The sequence below is a fragment of the Schistocerca piceifrons genome, chromosome 1 (assembly GCF_021461385.2).
Source record: "Schistocerca piceifrons isolate TAMUIC-IGC-003096 chromosome 1, iqSchPice1.1, whole genome shotgun sequence".
In the NCBI taxonomy this organism is placed as follows: Eukaryota; Metazoa; Arthropoda; class Insecta; order Orthoptera; family Acrididae; genus Schistocerca; species Schistocerca piceifrons.
In genome coordinates, this window is record NC_060138.1 from 887,060,921 (window position 1) to 887,085,198 (window position 24,278).

General features: G+C 39.2%; 1 protein-coding gene across 1 annotated transcript in view; it reads right to left on the minus strand.

Annotated features, from left to right (window-relative positions):
* Positions 1-24,278, minus strand: part of LOC124793088 (cGMP-dependent protein kinase, isozyme 1-like) — a 405,887-nt gene that overhangs the window by 249,754 nt on the left and 131,855 nt on the right. Inside the window, exon 3 of the mRNA XM_047257993.1 lies at positions 15,440-15,573. Within this exon, the coding sequence (XP_047113949.1) occupies positions 15,440-15,573 (134 nt within the window). The remainder of the gene's footprint in view (positions 1-15,439; positions 15,574-24,278) is intronic.

Below are 24,278 nucleotides of genomic sequence, written 5' to 3' on the forward strand. Positions count from 1 at the left end.
GGAGAAAGGGGGAGGGGGGGGGGGTGATAGGAGTGGACAGTAGGAACTGGAGAGATATACAGCAAAGAGACAATGGGAATTACAATGAAAGAAGGGAGAATTTTGAACAGAGGAGAGAGAAAGTGAGGCAAGGACCAAGACTTGAGAGTGCATTGAGTACAAGCTTTCTGGATAGACTGACAGAAAACAAATGGGAGCCTCACTCAAGGTCAACAGGAACCTAATGGATATGCAAAGAATAGAACCAGACATGTTTATAAGATGGAAGAGAATTGTATAGAGAAACAATGAACAGAGATTGCTATGCACAACATGGATGCAATAATAGGTAATGAAAATATATGGGAATGGTTTAATAACTACAGTAATTGGAACAGGAGGAACATTATTAATAATACATGCAATATGGATAAATGTAACAATGATGATTTTAGCTATTATGTTGGGGAATTGTTTAGCAGTAATAAGATGGTTGAACTGGAAGATAATGAAGAGAATAGAATGGGTTTAGCATCAATGAAGATTACAGATAATTTTGAAACAGAGGCAGTTGCTCTGCCAGAAGTAGAATCATGTGTGTAGAATGAGGTGCAAAGCAAATAATAATGAAATAATTTGTAAACAGATTATGTAATTTGACATGGAGATGAGCAATAAGGGAAGTTCTTCAGATATTAACGTATGTGAGCCTGCTCACAGTGGACCATGTGCTGTTACTGACAAAATTGATTTGTGCCTGTATGAGTGGGTGCACATGGTGAAGCAGTAAGTAATGGTTTATGTGAAAATGTTGTGACTGTACGATGGGTGCCCCTGATAATGTTGTGTATGATAATGATGAATTAATGAGTCAATTTGAGGTTGATTGCAGTAATAAAAATGTTGTTGAATTTTGTTGATTTTAAATATTATTTAAAGGTAGTGCCTCATGAAATAATTAGGGCTAACACTTTCACTATTGCTGTGGCAGTCAAGGAAGTAGTAAGGGCCAGAAAAAAGAAAATGCTTGACTGGAAGGTTATTGAGTTGGGCAGGAGTGATTACAATGAACCAATTGTTACAGTCAAAAAGAAAGAATGGTTTGATGAGGATTGTGTTAGATTCAAGGAAACTAAACAAAATAATTGTAAAAGAGAATGACCAACCAGAAAACATGAATAAAATTCTGCAAAATTTTAACAGTATACAGCTCATTCTAATGTAGATTTAACTTCTGGTTTCTGGCAGGTGAGGTAAGCTGAAGAGAGTAGGAAGTGGTTTACACCAGGGTTCTGTTCTAGACTCTCTGCTCTTCTTGGTTTTTATTGATGATTTTCCTAACCATCTAACAAGTGTAGAATCAGTACTTTTTGCAGATGATATGAGCCTTTTATCAAGGGAGTTAGTGAAGCTGACCTACAAGAAAACATATCATCAACAATGAATGAGGCAGCTGAATGGTTCAAGGACAATTACTTAATTGTAAATGACACAAAAACAACTTTCATGAATTTTAAGTGCATAAGGAACAAAGTAAAAAATAACATAATAGTAGAGATTGGGAAATGTCTGATAGAACAAACTTCTTCTACAAAATTTTTAGGTGTATGGCTGGACAATAACTTAAGATGGGAAAAGTATGTTGAACTATTGAATAAAAACTTAGCAAATACTGTTATAAAGAAAACTGCAATTTTGAAATAGTACTATATGCCTATTATTCTTACATACATAGTAATCTAAGATATGGTATTATATTTTGGGGAATACAGATTTCTCAAAAAGTTGTTTTAAGCTCCAAAAGTGAGATATTTGTATTCTGAAGGGTGTTGCCTACAGAGGATTCTTTATAGAGTTGAAAATTTTGACCCTGACTAGTTTATTCATGTATGAATCAGTATGTTTCCTGCAGTCAAATAAAGAATTATCTTCTCTAAACAGTGAAGAACACAACTACCAAACCAGAAAAAAACACGATTTCCATATAAACATACATTCAAAAGCCTTATACCAAAATAGTGTGACGTACCTACCCAAAATAATGTTCAATGCCTTACCAAAAGAAATAAAAAACATACAAAACTTAAATATATTTAAAAAAGAATTAAAAGGCTACTATTAGGTCAGAGTTACTATAGCAGTGATGAACTTCTTTGCTATTTAAACAGATAAAGCTCATCTTTTGATTTGTTGTATAAACCTTTGTTTTTTCAACTTGCAAGTAAAAAGAAGACAAAATATGTAAAGTGTAATTAAGAAAATGTTAAAAGAGTAATAAAAAATGGTATTTCCCTTAATGGATATTTTTATAAACTTTTGTAAAAACCCATTTTTCCATCTCGCATGTAACAAGAAGGCAAAATATGTAAAGTGTAATTAAGAAAATGTTATTTCCCTTAATTGTTAAGAATATAAATCATGCTCTCTCTCTCTCTTTCCATATGACAATTCCTATATCATGTATATGATAAAAAGGATGATAATAAATTGAATTTAACTGAAAGTATACTGCTTTCTTGTTTGAAAGCAGAACATATATGTTTAGAGTGATCCCATTTGAATTATGAATATCTTGGCTGTGTTCATCAGGGCACTGAATCATTGTTCTTGTGTGTGAGTTATTGCTAAAACTTATTTTGTGCTTTATTGACATACTGATAACCAGCAGCTCAAGACAGAAACATAACCAAATATTGGAGGATGTGTTCAAAGCAATGCGTAAAGAAGGGATGACTCTTAACCTGAATTTGTCCAGGCAGAATTGTCATTCTTATGCTACCTGTTAACTTCTAAGGGTGTAGTGCCTAAAAAGGAGAAGATAAAAACTGTTGCTGAGAGCAAGAGACCAGCAAATGGGAAGCAACTGAATTCATTTATTGGACTGTGCACATTTTATTGGACATTCATCAGTGATTACAATATGAATTCACCAAATCTATGTAGGTTGTTAAAAAAGAACGTTACGTGGAATTGATCTGCAGAGTGTGATGAGGAATTTGAAGCTATCAAGAGCGGCTCAGTTTATCGTAAAGTACTATACTATCTGGATATGTCATTGTCTTTTTACTTTGAATCTGGCAGTTCAGATCATTGTGTAGGATCAATCCTGGTTCAGGAGAAAAGGATAGATGGAAAACTAGTGAGAAGAACTATAGTATTCACTAGTTGCATACTATCTAAGCATGAGCTAATGTATGGGATATCAGAAAAGAAATTATTGGTTGTGGTATTTGACTTCCAAATATTTTGGATTTATCTGGAAGGCAGGGAGTTTGTTATCTTTACTGACTATAAAGCTTTGAGCTACCGCTGAGAATGTAAACTGTTGAACAATAGGCTAAAGAGATGGGCTGTGATTCTGGAATAGTTTAGATATTGTATTGACTATATAAAAGGGATAGACAACCATATGGCAGATGCCTTGTCCCAGTTACCAGTCATTGAGGGAGAGTGTGAGGAAGAAATGGAGTCTAAGAAAAAGTTCCAAATAATGCACATAAAAGGTGTAGAGGAAGAGAAGGAGATGACAGCAATATGCAAAGATATGCGCTGGCTCCAAAATGGGGATCCATCATTGAAATTCATAAAGGTTAGTTTTGGGTGTAAAGGATATGAAAAAATTAAACAGTATTATAAGATTTATAAGGGTTTCTTAAAGCATTTATTAATGGTTCTGTCAACATTGGCAGTTATTTATTAGACAGCTAGTTTTGAATCCTTACAGGTTCATTTTCACGCCTGGTCCACTGAGGCTATAACAACAGTACATAGTTGTCAGTGAACAGTGAATATAAGAATGGTATTACAATAAAAAGTTCAAATGTAACAGAAATTAATAATTTCAATACAAACATACCTGCACTGATGGTGCCTGACCTTAATAACAAACACTGAGTGGCAACAAATGCTCCATAAATTTTGGCAGGATGAATGCCACAGTCCACACATGCCTGTTGTGAAGTCAAAATCAAACAGGAGGTCAACACAGCCAACAGCACCACGAAACTTTCGATGGCACTAGCGTTGCACATCACCTACAAGCACACATCGCCAGCTCGTAGGCATGTCACATTTTAAAATGGGAATGTGTCTAAGCACCTTTATTGAACCTAACATCAATATAGTGAATGAAAACAACCACTGTAGAGGTATTACACAAATATAAATACTTGTGTGACATTAATCATCACATATTTGAACAGAAGACAAGCATTTCACGTTCAAGTGTGTGTCTAAGGTCACTAGGCGCATTGAATTAAAATCTTTATTAACCAGTCACATCTAATATAAAGGACAATTAAACATGTCACATTTGTTGCTCCATTATAAATTTTGTGTTGTACATACAGATGGTTGTCTTTCAGAAGTCTACATACATTTAGTTTACGTGCATACAACATTTAAAAGCAATACAATAGTTTGTTGGGCCAGTGAGCTGTACATAGTTAAACTAAATGTATGTAGACTTCTGCAAGACAACCAGCTGTAAGTATGGCACAAAATCTATAACGGAGCAACAACTGTGATTTGTTTCATTGTACTTTACATATTACATGTGACTGGTTAATAAAGGTACTGCAATGCCCCCTTGGGCGTGGATATGCGCTTCAACATGGAATGCTTGTCTTCTGGTCAAATATGTGATGGGTAGATGTCACGCTAGTATTTGTTATAGTCATCTACTATATTGATGTTAGGTTTAATAAAGGTGCTTAGATGCAACCCTATTTTAAAATGCAACATGCCCATTGGCTGAGGATGTGCACTTTTACATGAGGTGCAACAGTATGCATGACCAAAAGTTTGCTGGTGCCGTTGGCTATGTTGACCTCCAATATGATTTTCACTTGGTAACAGGCATGTGTGGACTGTGGCATTCATCCTGCAAACCTTTATATGGCATGTGTTGCAACTCAGTGTTTATTAATAAGATGGGGCACTGTCAGTGGGCGATTGTAGAAATCCTCTTGCTTTTTAACTAGAAAACTGCTATAAGTTTTTGAGAAGAGCATAAAGACAGTAACCGGCATGCACACATTTGCTTACAGTTTTATATATGAAAACTTATTTATATTGTAGTGGGCATACACTTCATAATCATCACATTAATTGATGTTGTCTCATCTTCTCATCATTTCACAAAAATTGACTTGTTCAATATCAATATCATGAGTCTCAAGTCAATAACTAGCAATTGTACATTATGAGGCAACAAATTTCAGTTCTGTTTTTATTTCAAACATCTTAATTGCTGTTTTGATGCAATTTGTACTTTTTTGGTCCATAAATCACCTGTAGGAAAGGACAGATCAACAAAGTGATCTTGCAGATTATGTAAGATTCCTTGATGATAAAAATTATATGGATTAGCCTGGTGATGTGTGACACAATCATAGAAAATGTAACACTATTTTAGAAGCAATATAGTGTCAAGCCCTCACAGAATTTAATGAAAAAATTAATACATTTTGTACAAAAAGAGGGAGTATAGAATTCAGCTGAATTAAATTTATGAATTTTCCCATAAGTCCTAGAGGTGCCAGAACTTCTGTACTCTAATTTCCTTCAAATGAGAAAGTGTCCTAAAAATTAATTTTTATTATAATGTTAGTAATAATTAAATGGGAAAAGATTGGTCAAAAAACTGTAATTTATATGTAGATGATATCCTATACATGATCAAACGTTTGTTTTGTATTTTGAGTTTTTGTTTGAGATACTCCTTGGGTGGTGTGTGATGGATCGAGTTAGACAACAGAAACGCCTATGTCCCAGCAGCAACTACATGGAGCTACCAGTGGCATACAGAGTGCTGGCAAGGAGGACCTGAGAGTGCTACAGCCCCTGTACTTCAATGAACATGCAAGATAACAGTTTTAACGGAAAAAATAAGTAATGTAAAACTATTAGTAAGTATGAGCTTATCTACAGCCCAAACCTGATTTTTATACTCTCATTTCTGTAATAAAAGTTCAGTGACATTTGAAAACAGAAGAATCAGTTATTGTGTAAAAGTCAGGAAATAAGAAAACACAGAATTTTTATTATTAAAATATGTTTTTACTACTGAAAAGGTTGGAAAGTGAAGCTACAGTAACTGAAGAAACAAAATAAAAAGTAGGGGAAGTGTGACTTTGATGGACATTACATGGTTGATGGTTTGAAAAATTCAGAAAGGAGAAGAGACTTACTGAAAAGCAAATACTCACTATTTTAATTATGACTCCAAAGCTCAGAATTGCCTTTCAATAGGCATTACAGTCATTTCATTTCTACGGTATGTTAACATAGCTAGTGAGTTAATTGGTTACATGTTTCACACATCATTTGAATGATTCTTCTTTCAGATTGATGTGGAATGGGTCAATTCATAGGATATGTATATAAGATTAGTGTTAACATTAATGAACACATTCTTTTTTTGTCCTACTCATGCAAGTAAACTTAAAAACATAATTTTACAATGTTCTATTTTTATTTAGTTTTGCAATTTTGTGTTGCTGTGCAAGATTCAGTTGTATCACTAGGAATTCTTGCAGGATGCAGTAGTATTTTTACAAAAGGTAATACTTGACTGTCACTTAAATATTTCTATATCTTTCTTTGAGTTTGCACTCTATGGTAAATTATCATACAGACTTTTCTCCCTTTACCTAGAAGTTCTTTATCTCTCAATGTCTTATACGTTTGCTGATTATATAAATCGTGCATGCTCTTTATTTTGTAGGAACAGAAAATTTCATTTTTAAAATCGTTGTGGTTCCTTCCAACTAATATTTTGCAATGAATATGTGGGGACATAGAACCACTGGCTGTGCCCCCAATTATATTGCTCCCCTAACACAGCAAGAACACCTGTATCTTTGGCAGATCAGTCCTCTGTAGTACAAGCTCTATGCTAAATGCATTGTGTATATGTTGCAGGAATAAAAGTATTCATGGTAAGTGATGGGAGTGTGAGTGATTATTTATCTTAATAATTACCATGCCTGCGCCCCACTACCTATAGTGGTGACCCCATTATTCTTTTTTTTTTCACTCATGCCGTGGAACACCCAGCTACACTCGCACTGGCACGCTGCCAGTCACTGTGGGATACAAACTCCACACCATGCAGAATATGCCCAATGACAGTGCTGCATCACCTGGCATCACTACAGATGATTTACTTGGTCTTCTCGCCGATTTGCAGATGATATAAGCAGTGCAACTCTGGTTATTGAACAGTCAACAATGTTCCTACTGTTTCAACAACAGCTGAACCAGGGCATCGTTACCTCTTGGCAAATAGACTAACACACTAAATCACAAATCAAATATGATGTTATCAGTGAATGTGGTGAGATGAAGCCTACCACTCCCTTAATTAACTGTGGTACATCAACAATGACCATACATGGTGAACAATGGCCACCTGCCGCCGTCTACACCTCCCACCTAACCAGTGCTACTTAAATACCAATCAGTGTCACTGTCAAAGAACTACACTGCACTCATTTTCATTCTAATAGCTCAGGGTGTAATGAGATTCCATGTGCAATGCACCAAATTATGGACACTGTAGAGGTTCGCAATTGTTGACAAACAATCCATACCATAAGTGAGCACCTTCCGCTGCACAGAACCGATATTTACGGGTTTTGTGGACAACATCATCCTACAAGTGATCATCATGTGCCAGACCATGTTTTTCCATGGCCTACACCTGAACTTTACGTTCTGTGCAATACCATACAATACCTGGATGATGTCACACTCGTTACGGCCAGGTCGCAACCCGCGTCACACCAACAACAGCCATGCCACACTCCAGACCATGCCTGCCACATGACGTCACTCAACAAGCAGGCACACCACAACTACCTGCAATCATATAGGGTTTTCAGACCTTGCAACCACAGCATATCAATATGGCTATCCTGGCTGCAACTACGGCTTACGCACCACTGGAACACAAGGAGTACCTACAACAGCTGCCGCACTGGGTGACCTACACCGATGCACCATCCACTACAATTGCCACCAACCAGGACCCATCCAATGCCCAATATTACTCGTGACCCCACTATGATGCCGTCCTCCAAAATGACGACGCGCCAGCCATGAGATCAGTGCCGGGTCCTGTGGCAAAAGGTCATGACACCCACATTACCAACATACCTACCATGACTCCACACCACAACACCACCTGCCACCTCTATAAGTGCCAACAGACAGTGTTCACAAACTCACAACATGTACTCCACATGATTACAAAAACTTCATACTGGTCCCAGCCCCTCATCACCAGGCAGATTACCACCGGCCACACACCAAGTTACATCTGCCGCCACTACAAGTTGATTCTCAGCAAGTATGGTTCGCGTTCTGCAAGTGCGTGATACAGTCAGCCAGAATCACAGATGACCACAACAAGTTTTTGGTCCTTTTGAACCACCACCACACTGAAACTGATCTTACCAGCAACCACCTATTGTACGCAGCAACCACTGACAGATATGAGACAGTGAAGACACTCATACTACAGTGCCTGTCATGTTCACCTGAACAACTCCACCTAGCCACTGCTGACATTGCTGGATAACGATACCCCATCAGCACTCTGCCACAAGTTACACCTCAAAATTGACAGAAACCTCCTATTGTACACACCAACCACTGACAGATATGAGACAGAGAAGACACTCATACTACAGTGCCTGTCATGTTCACCTGAACAACTCCACCTAGCTACTGCTGACATTGCTGGGTAACGATACCGCATCAACACTCTGCCACAAGTTACGCCTCCAAATTGACAGAAACCTCTTACCAGATCATGCTCTCTGGTCACTATGGCTTCTCAAGCTGCCTAAAAATGTACAGACAGCCATGCTAATTCATGAGAACAAACTGCTGGAAGCCTGGTTATGCCTTGCTGACTGGATGTTTGCCCTTGCAAAACATCATGCCTTGATAAACACTTGCATTGGCTCCAGCGCTGATGCCAACTCAGGTTGCATCTACAGCCAGCCTGGGCTACACTCACTGTGCAGCACCCAGCCACCAACAGTCACCGAGCTGCTCTGAACTCACCCGAGCCCTTCCACGCCATGCCCACAGCAGCCTCACAAGACTCCACTGCAGCAAGGCATGAACAAACATATGCCACAATGAACCCAGGCACCTCATTTGTAGTGGAATGTAAACAAGCACCTGCTGCATTCATGCCCAGCCATCAACCCATGCCTAACCATCACAACAACTCACCTGGCCAGGACGCTGCACCAATTTGGTAGCACTGCCCCTGCTGATTCCATGCCCACTTCAGAGCCAAAGTGCACTGCTGTCATTCACCCTTCAGCTATCCAAGCTAGTACAGTGGCCTGATACAGGTGCTTCAGGTTGCAACCCTGCTTCAGGCCACTTCGCTACGAAACATGACAACACTCATCACATTCTGTGTCTACATTCTAACGGTGTGAGGCTCTTTGTCTATGACAACCTTCTTTGAGCGTACTCCCTAGTCAACATAGGTGCTGACATTAGCACACTTCCACCTCAGCTGGCACCTGAAATTGATACAAGTACATCTTGTCAGCCATAGACAGGACATCTTGGTGGGTGGAGGCTGCACCACTCACTGATATCTTGGCTGACACCATCACCTGAGCTTTCATCACACTATGGATTGCAGCACTTTGGCTGCCAAGAGACCGTGACATCTGACCAGGGCTGGCAGTTCAAGTTGGCACTGTTCTCCAAGCTCTGCTGCCTCTTTGGGTGCCACCAGTTCTACACAATGGCCTACCATCCTCAATCCTCAATCCTATGGAGTTGTGAAATGGTGGCACCACACCTTCAAGACAGTGCTCTTATGCCATTACCAGGAGAGGACCGAGGCCCTCCCCTGGGTGCTGCTGGGCATATTAGCTACCTATAAATAAGATCTGGATGCCTCGCTGGCAGAGGTGCTCTATGGGGAACCGATCACCATTCCAGCAGAGTCTGTATCCAAATCACCGTGCACGTCTACCTGCCAGATCTAGTAAAATGTGTCAGGGACCACACCCACCTTGTCACATCCCACTGTCACCCCACCACACCAAACTGTCCATCTTTATACACAAAGTACTCCAATCATGTACACACATCATGCTCAGTACTGACGCTGTCAAACCTGCACTCCACCCTGCGTACAGTGGCCTGTACAAGGTGTTGAAACGAGGGACAAACACTGTTGATATCTTGCAAGCTAAAAAAATGACAATAGTGTCACTAAACCACCTAAAACTGGCGTGAACTTTAGTGGATACACCCAGTGTTTACCCTCCACTGGCCCCAGCTCCAGGTCCCTCAAGCCAATTTACAGTCAGCCTAGACTACCCCCAGATGGCATTTCCATAATGCTGCAGGACTCACTACTCATGGTTGGGGCCAACTTTAGCAATAGATAGTTGGGCTACAGCATGGTCTTGAGGTCATTAGAGCACTCCATGTCCCTTCTGCCTACAATAGACACAGCTGGTCTGCAATCCACTTTTTCAGTGGACAGCTACCTGCTCATGCCAGCCCCAGAGCACTTCATAACAATGACTGACACTCTGGATACCACAGGCAGTAGACAGACAGCCGCAACAACACCGAATGGTACACCACCAGCCACCAACACCTCAATGGACACTGCCACCACCCCATCGGCCCCGCTGCTGTCATCATGGGCCAGCCAACCTTTACCGCCACCCATGCACCTGGTGGACTACAATATGTTGAACCTTGCCATCGGAAGCAGGACCATGCATCATGATGTACACCAGTCACCCTGCTCCACACCTATTGGCAGGGAAGGGGGGGGGCGGTGGGGGGGGGGGGGGAGGGGGGGGGGGAAGGGGGGGGGGATCGTTCCGTAGGGACGTAGAACCACTGGCTCTACTCCCAATTATATCTCTGCTCTACCACAGCAAGAACAACTGTATCTTAGGCAGATCAATTCTCTGTAGTACGTGCTCTATACTAAATGCATTGTGCATATTTTACAAGAATAAAAGCATTCATAGTAAGTAACAGGACTGCAAGTGATAATTTATCACCATAATTACTATGCCTGCTCCCCACTACCTACAAATAAAACTAATTTCAGGGTATATACAGAAGGAAATGGAATAACTTTCAGTTTTCTGTATAAAGGTTCGCATGAGATTTCTGATGTTACATGTTATAGGGCTCTTACAAGTGCCTGATGTGCTAATAAACTGCATTTTCTAGAGGATAAAATTCACGTAATGTCAAACCATATTGCTGGACTACTTCTGCTTGTGTTAAGTATATATTGTGTACAATGTTCATTGATATACACCTAGACTTTTCAAAATATGTTACCCTTCTCAACTTTGCTATGGAAATATTTAGTACACTTTCTTTTAGCAGTACATTGGTGACATAAGCTAATTTAATCTATATCATCAGCCATTAAGACTGTGACGTATGTCAGATTGACACAAAGTGGATTACACATTTTTATAGTCAAATGATTGGATAGAAGTTTCTAATGCAAGCATTCACAGCCACTAAACTTCATAATGAATGGAAGTAAAATGAACCGCAAAACAGCTGTCACTGGCAATTTCTTTGTAGTCACAACTGGTTTCGGTACATTAAAATAGCATCCTCAGGTGAAAAGTGTCACATTAGCAAACCAATGTGACCTCAACATTTGTTGTCAAAAATCAAACCATGATGAGAGGGAGTCATCAAAGTAAATAAAATAGGACATCGGAGCAAATAGCATAGTGACGCTCCTGTGGTCATTGCAAGCATACAGACGGAAGGTGATCAGATGCTATCTTTTGTTGTGTTTTAATTTTAATAGACAGCAGTGTTTTTATGGCAAAATATGGTGCATCTAAGCCATTTATAAGAGTAGAAAGAGTATAGGCCCTAAAACTGAGACTTGTTGGATGCAATATTTTAGATTTTGTTCTTTAGGTTAGTAGGGGCATATATTACTCTCACCTTCATACATAATTTCAAATATCTGTTTCCTATTCTGCATATATTCTGAAGCACCAAAGAAACTGATACATGCATGTTTTCAAATACAGAGATATGTAAACAGGCAAAATATGGCACCGTTGTTGGCAATGTCTGGGGCAGTTGTTAGATCAGTTACTGCTGCTACAGTAGCAGGTGATCAAGATTTAAGCGAGTTTGAATGTGGTGTTATAGCCAGTGTATGAGCAATGGGACACTGTATCTCCAAAGTAGTGATGAAGTGGGGATTTTTCCCTATGACCATTACACGAGTGTATCATGAGTATTAGGAATCCAGTACATCAAATCTCTGACATCGCTGTGGCTGGAAAAAGATACTGCAATACTGGGACCAACATTGACTAAAGACAATAGATCAGTGTGACAGAAGTGTAACCCTTCCACAAATTGCTGCAGACTTCAATGCTAGGTCGTCAACAAGTATCAGTCCACAAACCATTCAACGAAACATCATTGAATGGTACTCATGTACCCTTGATAATTGCACAACGCAAACCTTTATTTCTCAACTGGGTCCATCTACACTGACATGGGACTGTTGATGACTGGAAGCATGTTGCCTGGATGGACAAGTCTCATTTCAAATTGTATCAAGCAGATGGATGTGTATGGGTATGGAGACGACCTCATGAATCCATGAAGTCTGAGTGTCACAGGGGACTGTTCAAGCTGGTGGAGGCTCTGTAATGGCATGGGACATGTGCCATTGGAGTGATATGGGACCACTGATTAGTCTAAATAGGACTCTGACAGGTGACATGTACATAAGCACACTGTCTGGTCACCTGCATCCATCCATGCCCATTGTGTATTTCGACGGACTTGTCCAATTCATGCAGGACAATGCAACACCACACACGTCCAGAATTGCTACAAAGTATCTCCAGGAACACTCTTCTGAGTTTAAATGCTTCTGCTGGCAACCAGACTCCCCAGACATGACATTGTTGAGTATATCTGGGATGCCTTGCGACATGCTGTGCAGAAGAGACCTCCACCCTCTCCTACTCTTATGGGCTTATGGACAGCCCTTCAGGATTCATGGTGTCATTTCCCTGTGAACTACCTCAGACATTAGTCGAGACCCTGCCACATTGTGTTGTGGCACTTCTGTGTGCTCCCAAAGGCCCTACATGATATTAGGCAGGTGTACCAGTTTCTTTGGTTCTTCAGTGTAAATGTTCATCCACTGTAATGCTAGTCCATCAGCCCCTCAGATTCTCTAGTGGATACATGATACATTTAAACTATAACCTCAAAAGATTCTTTAAAGTCAAGGCATATTGACACAATATGCTCTTTCTAATCTATTGCTGTTAAAGTGTCACTTAAAAACAAGAAAAGAAGACTCTGGGTGGAAGCCATGCTAGTTTCTTGAAATGAAATAAACTTTTCTATGAAACTCATACATCTAATTTCGAAATATTTTTCAACTGCTTTGGAAGAATCTCATATGGGTTTCAGTTTATATTTTAACACATATGTTCTCCATCATTTCTCGAATGGAGGCATCTTTTTGTTTTAATTTTTGTGGAAATATACAGTCTCTCATTGAACTACTGCATATATCCATAAGATAATTTTTATTTGAGTTTTTTTTCTAAGAATTTGGATATGAAAACAGACTTAATAATTGGTCTATTACAAGGACTGTCTGTAATAAAAGGGTTTTATATTTACTATACACTGTTTCCATAATCCACATTAAGTCTCTCTCTCTCTCTCTCTCTCTCTCTCTCTCTCTCTCTCTCTCTCTCTCTCTCTGTTTGTGTTTGTGTGTGTGTGTGTCCTAGGATCAAATATTACCCATGAGTTTTACAGAAGCTTAATGTTCTGATGCTCTCCCTGTTTTTCTTTTTTGTCTCTTTCCTTACAACATTTCACATAGCTTTCATTTTGCTTATGTTCTTACATAATTATACAATATCTTTTTTGGTTTTTTCTGTTTTAGGCATAATTTTGTTATACCAGCCAAAAAATTATATTGTATGTATTTTTCATGAGGAAATCATTTCCCTTGTGAAGATATTTGGTTCTATATTTACATATAGTTATTTTTGCGTGTGTTGTAATTATTTTCTCATTTTTTTAGACAAAGCACTTTGCAAAATAATAAGAAAAAATATTTATACAGTTTTTTTCCACATGCACAAGTATTTTACCAAGTCACTCTTTCCTAGTAACGATGCAAGACAATTTATGATTTGGTCACTGCAACAATCAGTTTTGGTTGAGAAACACATGTCTGAGTGTAGCTTATTTTCTTCTTGAGACAGATTTTCTGAGCTGTGTGATCACCAAATCCAGTATTCAATAATTCTGCAGTAGAGCACATACTTGTATATATAAAAATTTGATCAGTTATATAAGCTAATGGATTTGTGTCATGTTTCCATCATTTATTTTATAAAGATATCTGCCTATTGTTATCCTGTTATTGTTATGTTTGTTTTGATTATTTTATAATTGTTTTGGGGAAATAACAAATAACAAAACAAAAGATCAATAAAAGCATCATATCCCTCATTTGTGTTTCCACATGTATCAATATCTTTCAAAGTCTGTTCTCCCAAAAAATGAAAGAAAAAAGTTTTGATCTCTGTGACATCTACCAGTGATTGTGAAACATCTTTGAGCATTGCTCATTTGCCATTATGAAACTGATATTGTGAGCTGTGTGATAACAAAAATCAGTGTTCAATATTTCTCTAGTAACACTCATGCTTGTATATGTACAGATTTGGTCAGGGTGATTAGTAGTTGATTTTGTGACACATGTCTCTGCCAGTACCATGGCTTTTACTTTAAAAGTAGACAAAACATTCAGAAAATAACTTTTCTGTCTAGAGTCCATTCCAAAATTGATGAAATCACTGCCTACAAATGATATTTTTGTTTGTTTACACTAATTTAAATATATGGACTTGAGTGTCGTAATTGAATGTTGTCAGTCCTTTTCTTTAATTCAGCATTTTTTTTAAATTCTTTAAATCAGTCCCTGACACCTGTAGATCTTGCTTCTTAACTATTTCTTCAGTTTGATGTGTGTATAGAAAAAATTATTTTACCTCTCACAATATACAGTTGTCACCATGATTTGATCACTTTATATATCTCACTGACACCATTAATGTTTTCATTTCCCATAATCTACTTCTACGCAGCTTTCTATAAAGTCTCCCTCTGTTCAGAAACCCACTCTCAAACCCCCATCATGGGACCACCATTGGATAAAGCAGTTACTGTTGCCTGCTATGGAGCTAATTTTCTCTTTGTATGTTCACTAAATTTACTTTTTTCCACCCAGGGTTTTCCTCAAAGTGTTTGGCTTAGAATGGATGACACCTGTTCAATGGATACTGTTTTGTATATGCTGATGTCTTGTTGACAAGATGGCACAGTTTGTGTTGAGATAATATAATCTGCTTACTCAGGATCTTTACTGATGTGTGGTGTTTTGATGTCCTTAGCCTTATCTGCATCAGGAATGGGGTCAGCTAGTACTCCTCCTTTGGGTCCATTATTTGAAGTTCTTCTTGTAGTTGGTCGTCGAGCTGATGCCTCCTAAAAGTGAATAGGAAAGATTAATGGTGCAGAACTATAAATGAGGGAGATATGAATATGAACAGTAATATGTGAAACAATGAGAATGAATAGCTACGATACAACTCAACAGATAGTAATTAATGAAAAAGTACACATACTTAAACTGTGAATTATTGACTTTTTTTTAATTTGTGTACTCAAACAGTAAGGAATAAAGAGGTCAATAAGAGGTTACGGCAAAGATGCGAAACGAAGTACATCCAACTTATCATTCATTCTTTGTTTTACATATTGTTGACCAACAATATAAGGCATTATTTTTAAAGAGCTATCTCCAGCAATATGAATTTAAACTGAACTATAACAAATCAGAAAATGGTTCCCATGAACAAAATGGAGAAAACTCTTTTAGTAACGCCTGTCCAGAAATGTTTGCTTTCTTTACTAAATGGCCAATACATAACTCAATTAATAATTTCTTTTGAAGAGCACAAAAGTTATGAATAGTGTGCTTATTGCTACTGCAGGTTTTCTAAGGGACAGAATAAAATTTCATTTAGTAGCTATATTATTTTTCTCTCAAATTTTTAACTGCACTGCTGATTTGCTCATGCTATTCAAAACTTAATTTCAACAAAATTGGGAGTACTACTTACTGAAACAAAAATTAGTAAACTTGCCCCATTCTCTAACAGACTGATATATTCCATGTAAATCAACATGTACTTCAAAAAATCAACATGTACTTCAAAAACATCTTCTGTGAAACCCCCATCCATGATTTTCCACTTGACATCCTGAAACCCATTGACCAAGACTTTCAGGAAGACACTGTATTCCTTGACTACCAAAAGCACTGGACATAGTATCATATCAGTGTTTATTATCACAAGCATGGTCCTACAAGGTATAACATTAAATATGTGACTGTGCTCAGAATTTTTAGGTATGGAGGATACAGCATTTTATCTCAAATCGAGGGTCATTGAGATAAGCACAAATAACTTAAGGCATACCCCAGGGAAGTGTATTAGGACTCCTGCTGTTTGAGATGTATATCAACTAACTGACAGACATTGTACACAGTAACCTCTTTTTTTTTAATTTTTTTTATGACTATATTATCGGTAATTATGTGTAATCTGAAAATGTCTGCATAAACATCCATGCAGATCTTAATTATATTGTCAGGTGGTTCAGAGATTGAGATGTTCCTTCAAGTGTACAGAAATGTACAACTGTGTACCTTACAAGACACAAAAATTAGTTGCAATTAAAGCAATACAAAGAAATGAATACCCTTAGCTGCATACATGTGTTGACATACGTCAACGGGGATGGTTGAAATTTGTGCCCTGACCGTGGCTCGAACCCGGGATCTCCTGCTTACATGGCACACGCTCTATCCATCTGAGCCACCGTGAGGACACAGAGGATATTGTGACAGCACGGGCTTATCTCTGGCACCCCCCCCCCCCCCCTTTCCCCCCGTGAGACCCACATTCCCAACTTATGGTCCCACACTATATTCGTAATGCCCCTGCCCATTACACTCATTACTCATGGATTTACCGATTCCCGTAAGAGTTCAGGCACTGTTTGTGTATTAGCACAGAAGATGGTCAAATGGCCGGTGAGCCTTAACTATATACATGAAGATGGTATCTGTTGTTTCGAACATGTCCGAAAGAACAGACTTTGCCCGTTTGTCTAGTGTCAGAGTGGATATGTACTCAGGTGAGAAAATACTCAACCAACTCCCTTCTAACATAACAGAAGAAATCAGGAAGTCATCCAATTCATAAGAAAATTTTTAAAAATTCCTTACTAGCAACTTTTTCTATAAATTTTATAAATCTCTACATTCAGGGATTGATGAGTTCTGTTAGGTATATGGCAAGTAGCAATGTTCATTATAAATCCACATGACAAGTATAAATGTGCTGTAAATGGTGTTGCGAAATTTGAAAATCTGGCAAACAGAGTTTCAATTATGAATGGTTTATACACAGGACATAAATTATTCAGTAACAAAATGAATTGCAAAGAGTTTTTTACAAAAATTATGGATATTTCAAAAATTCCATGGAATAGCACTTTACAGTGAACCTTCAAACATTTTTCCTTTTATTGCAACATTTCCTCCAAAAGGAGAAATCAGTCAAATAAACAAACAAAAAGTTACTGCTTGACTTCCTGTCTGACAGTCTCTGCATGTAGCATGTTAAACCAAAATCATTCATGTTAAGATGACCCTACTTCAGAACAATTATTTGTTGAAATGGCTCTTTGAGATAGCTATGAGCTTTGTTGCTGTTGTGGTCTTCAGTCCTGAGACTGGTTTGATGCAGCTCTCCATGCTACTCTATCCTGTACAAGCCTCTTCATCTCCCAGTACCTACTGCAACCTACATCCTTCTGAATCTGCTTAGTGTATTCATCTCTTGGTCTCCCTCTATGATTTTTACCCTCCACGCTGCCCTCCAATACTAAATTTGTGATCCCTTGATGCCTCAGAACATGTCCTACCAACCGATCCCTTCTTCTTGTCAAGTTGTGCCACAAACTCCTCTCCTCTCCAATTCTATTCAATACCTCCTCATTAGTTATGTGATCTACCCATCTAATCTTCATCATTCTTCTGTAGCACCACATTTCGAAAGCTTCTATTCTTTTCTTGTCCAAACTATTTATCGTCCATGTTTCACTTCCATAAACGGCTACACTCCATACAAATACTTTCAGAAACGACTTCCTGACACTTAAATCTATACTCAATGTTAACAAATTTCTCTTCTTCAGAAATGCTTTCCTTGCAATTTCCAGTCTACATTTTATATCCTCCCTTCTTCGACCATCATCAGTTATTTTGCTCCCCAAATAGCAAAACTCCTTTACTACTTTAAGTGTCTCATTTCCTAATCTAATCCCCTCAGCATCACCCAACTTAATTCGACTACATTCCATTATCCTCATTTTGCTTTTGTTGATGTTCATCTTATATCCTCCTTTCAAGACACTGTCTATTCCGTTCAACTGCTCTTCCAAATCCTTTGCTGTCTTTGATACAATTACAATGTCATCGGCGAACCTCAACGTTTTTATTTCTTCTCCATGGATTTTAATACCTACTTCGGATTTTTGTTTTGTTTCCTTTACAGCTTGCTCAATATACAGATTGAATAACATCGGGGAGAGGCGACAACCCTGTCTCACTCCCTTCCCAACCACTGCTTCCCTTTCATGCCTCTTGACTCTTATAACTGCCATCTGGTTTCTGTACAAATTGCAAATAGCCTTTTGCTCCCTGTATTTTACCCCTGCCACCTTTAGAATTTGAAAGAGAGTATTCTAGTCAACATTGTCAAAAGCTTTCTCTAAGTCTACAAATGCCTGAAACGTAGGTTTGCCTTTCCTTAATCTATTTTCTAAGATAAGTCATAGGCTCAGTGTTGCCTCACGTGTTCCAACATTTCTGCGGAATCCAAACTTCTTCGCCGAGGTCGGCTTCTACCAGTTTTTCCATTTGTCTGTAAAGAATTCGCATTAGTATTTTGCAGCTGTGATGTATTAAACTGATAGTTCGGTAATTTTCACATCTGTCAACACCTGCTTTCTTTGGGATTGGAATTATTATAGTCTTCTTGAAGTCTGAGGGTATTTCGCCTGTCTCATACATCTTGTTCACCAGATGGTAGAGTTTTGTCAGGACTGAATTATACCATTCTAAATAATTTCAGTACTTGATTCCTGAATTTTTCTTGACTTATCATAATCACTCCATCTCCATTCTGCTTTCTTTTTATAGGTACCTGTTATTATATCAAATCCATGTTGTGAAGTTTTCAGAAAAGCTGCAGTTCCTTTCTTGTCATTGCCAATAGTTAGGCTACCACCATAAATTTCTATATAAAGTCTGTTTAAATTGTGTTTGTCATAAAACAGAAAAAGGTCTGCAGCACTATGAAGTCCAATGATTTTATGGTGTAGTTCTCACTTGTGGAATTCTTGGACATCCACCTGAATCACAAATTCTCCACAATATTTCAGCAAAGAGACTCATTCCATTTTCAGGTGCCCCTCATGACTGCTGTTTCACCCTTGTCATATGAATTGCCATTACCCTCCACCAACCTGCTCCTACCACTATTTGTGCAACCACCATAGTGAGTAGTGGTGGTCAGGGTGGCAGCACCCAGGACTATATTTTTTAATTAGATGAATGCATGGTGCCCATTCTTTTGGACATGTCCAATATGTCTGAAAGAACAGACACTACACATTCATACAATTAATTCACCTTGATGGGCAATGAATCCATCACCTTCATCATGGATGCACAATCACATTCGACCTCCTGTGGGAACCTGAAAGTAGAGAGCATGGAGGACATGGATGGGGACTGTGGATATGTGATGCTAAATGGGAATGTGTTTCAGCCAAGAAGCATGCCGAGATAGTCCGTGCAGTTGTGGGTCAGCCGACAGGCATGCCGAGATAGTCTGCACAATTGTAGGTCGGCCGAGAGGCATGCCAAGACTCTCCACGCAGTTGCAATACACGCTGTGTCCAGATGGTGCAGTGGTTAACACAACTGCCCAGTAAATAGGAGACCCCAGGTTTGAATCCCAGTCCAGCACACATTTTCACTTGTCACCACTGATTACGCACAAAATTCCAATGCTGCTATCATCAATAGTTACGTCCTTTTTGTTTCCTTTTTGTACCCTCCACCTTCAATTTATGTAATATTTTTTAATTAGATCATCTTCAATCCTAATTTTAATGGCCTCCTTAATCACACCAGGAGGAGGAATATTGCCTAATTATCTTGATTTTGATGTAATCCACAATATGGTCAGTTTTTATACTATGGTCAACAAGGCTGATTTGGTGTATCTTTGTGTGTGTGTGTGTGTGTGTGTGTGTGTGTGTGTGTGTGTGTGTGTGTCATATGAAAATTAGTAGGAATGTGTTTAAAAAGCCTAAAATGTAATAAAACAAGTAAGAGCAAGCCTGACACAATGACACTGTCAGTCTCCCAACCATACTCATGATCATCCATGCAGACTACCTCACATCCCTTAAAATAATGTAAAATCATTGAAATGTTGTAGAGTTAAAAAACAAGTAATGTAAGAGAAAAGCTACAATTAGTACACAGGGAACTACCTGCCAATCACTTACAAAAATTGTGGATGAGCCAGCCACCTTAATTACACATTAAAAAACTCTCCTTGTAATTTTAGGGAACAAGTCAGGCATTTCACAAAACCTTAAAAGTCATATTATATTCATGTGAGTGTCAGTTGAAGTATAGGGCAAATCTTTTGGCAAATGAGCTCCTGCCCACCTGTCTGTATATAAAAAAACTGTCTACTAGAATGTTGCACACCATGATCTGTATGCCACAAGCACTACACATTAGAGGGTAGTATCCCAGGAGCAATAGCTGTACGTGTCTTATGGCTGTGTCCTAGGAGAAGACAAGTGAGAAGGACCTCACATCCCGTCTACATGTGTGGAAGGATGTACAACATGGCTGAGTTGTTCACTTTGCCAGATGTCGTATATCGTCTGTCATTTCCAGCCACTCTTCTTGTTGCATGACCCTGTACCTCAACAGTGAGCTGATAGCATGTTGGGGTTTTACAATGAACTATATGGGTATTGCAACATGTGTCAATGGCTGCTTCATCTGTGATTTCATTTCCCTTAATAACCATGTGGCCTGGCACCTAACTAAAAGACACCTCCCTCCACATCCTTTGTAGGTGGAGAAGAGTATCCTGGATATTGTGAATTTCTTTATCTGCAGGGTACAAGTGTTGTAGAGAGTGAAGGCTAGACAGGGAGTCAGAACAGACAAGAAATTCAGCACCCATAACACATCTCATCTGCTACAGGACCCACAAGGTAATGTATGAATGTGTGATTACAGACCAAAAACATTGAAGTCTTGAGTCCATCAGATCTGCAGGGTACAATCAGAGGAAACAAAAGAGCAACCTACAGATTCCCCCTGTTTCGACCCTTCTGTGAATACAGATGTACATTTGTGGTGCACATTTAAAATGTCATAAAATATTGTATTAAAAACAGATGCAGGAGTGCACCCTCTCCTGTAACACACTAAATCTAAAATTTCTTTGAGCTTTTACAATACAATACAATATTTTGAAGTAACCAGACTGACAGTCAGTTTGGATTTGCTCTTGCCTGGCACTAAGTGACTTCTGTGCATCCTTTATGTGGATACCAAATGGCCTTGTTGCTCATGGATAACTGAAGAAAATCCATGCCTTAGCTGGTTGAAGAACAGTATGTTATGCTGGTGAATTAAGAGCAGTGAAGAATTTATAAGCTTGACACACAGATGGTGAATGAAGGTTCCCCAGCCTCAGCATAGAGACTGAATATGTGACTGGTTCTGGAAGCACCCATGTCCAGCCCGATCTCCTCATGAGAGACAGTGCCAATGATCTTCAGGTATGAATGTCTTACTGGACTGTACAGTGTGCACCCGTAGTGTAGCTGCAATCTCACAAATGCCCTATGAAACTGGAGCAGGCATGCTTTGTACACTCCCCAGGACATGTGGCTAAGACACTTTAATATCTAAAGTGCTTTCTGGGTCCATGCACTCAGGTCCTTCATGTGTGGTAACCACGACAGTTTGAAATAAAAAACAAGGTCTAAAAACTTCACCACTTCCTTAAAACATAGAATGGTCTCCCTTACATGTATTGAGTGGTACTTAAGATAGGTAAATAAATTAGTGAAATCAATGTGAAGTGAAGTAGAAATTATAAAATAAATTAAAAACTTAGTTTAGTTTAGAAGAGTTACACACTGGCAAACAGCGGGCAGAGCAGCAGTGGCAACGGCCGGCGCTTGCAAGTCAGCACATTCAGGAGAAGCCATCGCCCTCCCCACATAAGCGGAAGCTGTTGATTCAGCCGTCAGGGCATCAACGTGACAGAAGAGGCAACAACCAGCTCACGTGTTTCTCAATTGTCACATGTGATCAAAGGCCCTCGCCTACATTCCAAATGCCAACGACCGACGTTAAGAAGATTCTTCGAGAAGCTTTTCAACGTGACAGAAGAGGCAATGACTGTGAAGTCATTCACCTCCAGTGAACTGAAGTAAATAAATACATGAGACGCAGTGGGCCCGACAGTAGTTTGCAGTTCAGTTTCGGTTCGAGTTCAGTCCCAGTACAGTTCAGTCAGTGCTGAAGACTGTCATGCAGGAAGAGACTACATTGTACACAGAAGCATCAAGTCCACTGCTGTAATGGAATAGCAAGCAGCAGCCTCGCCACCAGAAGACAGAAGATAGAAGGTATTTGAAGACTGATTTTTATGTAACCGGGTGACTCGTGAGGACGGGAAGGAGACGGCCTCACATCAGCAGTCACCTGTGAGCTGGTGATGAAGATCTGACAGCCGAAGACTGGCAAGCTGGAGTCCATTGTTCGAGTCCGGGACACTGGCCATAACCCGCCACGCCGCACCGCTCCGCTGGCCGATGCACAACACACACGGCCGCTTAGAGAAAAGAAACACTGGGACGCCACATCCAAGGTGTCACCATCCAATTCATGACTTCATTCTCAATAATTAAATGGGCCACCTCACGATGCATGTCTCCAGTCAACTGGGCGAGACGGCAACACAGGATACACACCGCCAGGCGTAATCAGACGCCGCCGCTCAAGCAGCAAAAGGCTTTGCAAATGACACAGCTGCCTCTCTCCCAGCCAGAACAATCCAGTAAGGAAACCATTGTACAAGTCTTTCAATAAAAGTTATCTTATGTAAAAATTCTGTTTCATTCAGCCTCATACCCAAGCCAAGGAAGAACCCACCCTGCCCACATGTTGTTAAGAGAGGAAAAGTAATTTATTTAGTGTTTTTCACCCTGACATTATGCTTTAGAATCAAATACTGTTTGCAGTAATGCTCATCCTGGTGATTGACTAGCATCAAAAGAGATTACCCAGTTACACATGGAAGTCAGGTAAATTATAAACATGACAAGATTAATTAAGATTAAAACATACACATTTGTCTGGAAAAATGTAAAACCTGTCTTTGCAGCCCACTCTTCCAGTTCATCATTGTGAGTTGCAATTGACAAGTCACAACTGCAATTTTGAAAGAGGAACCACAAACTGTAAAACTGTCAAGAAACAATAAGCATTATTCTGGACACCGTACCATACATGTTATCCTGTTAACAGGTATAGCAGAGATGGAAACACTTAAAACACTTCCCTGGGAAACACTATTCTCCTGTTCAAAACTATTCAACATGTCATCAACTCAGTGCTGTTGACAGTGGAATGACACTTTCTGAATCATCACTAACAGTGTGTATGGTGCTGTCTGGTCTCCAATATACAGACCAGACAATGGTTGACAATTTGCTCCAAGGTCTTTCCTACACAGCTCATTAAGGTGATGCTATGGCAGCCACTGGAACACATCTGGTACTTTCCTGGTTTGAGGAGAGGTATCAAAATTGCTTCCCTCCAAAACATTCATGTGCCTTATCAAATTAAGACATTCTAGGAGGACTTGCTTGTGAGTTAAGAAGCATGCTGTATCATGTTTGGTCATGACCAACTGCAGTAAAACAAGCCTCAAATAGTGCTGAAGCTAGCTCCCACATGGTAAAAGGGCAGTTGTAGGGCTCAGAAGTACTGGATCTGAAGT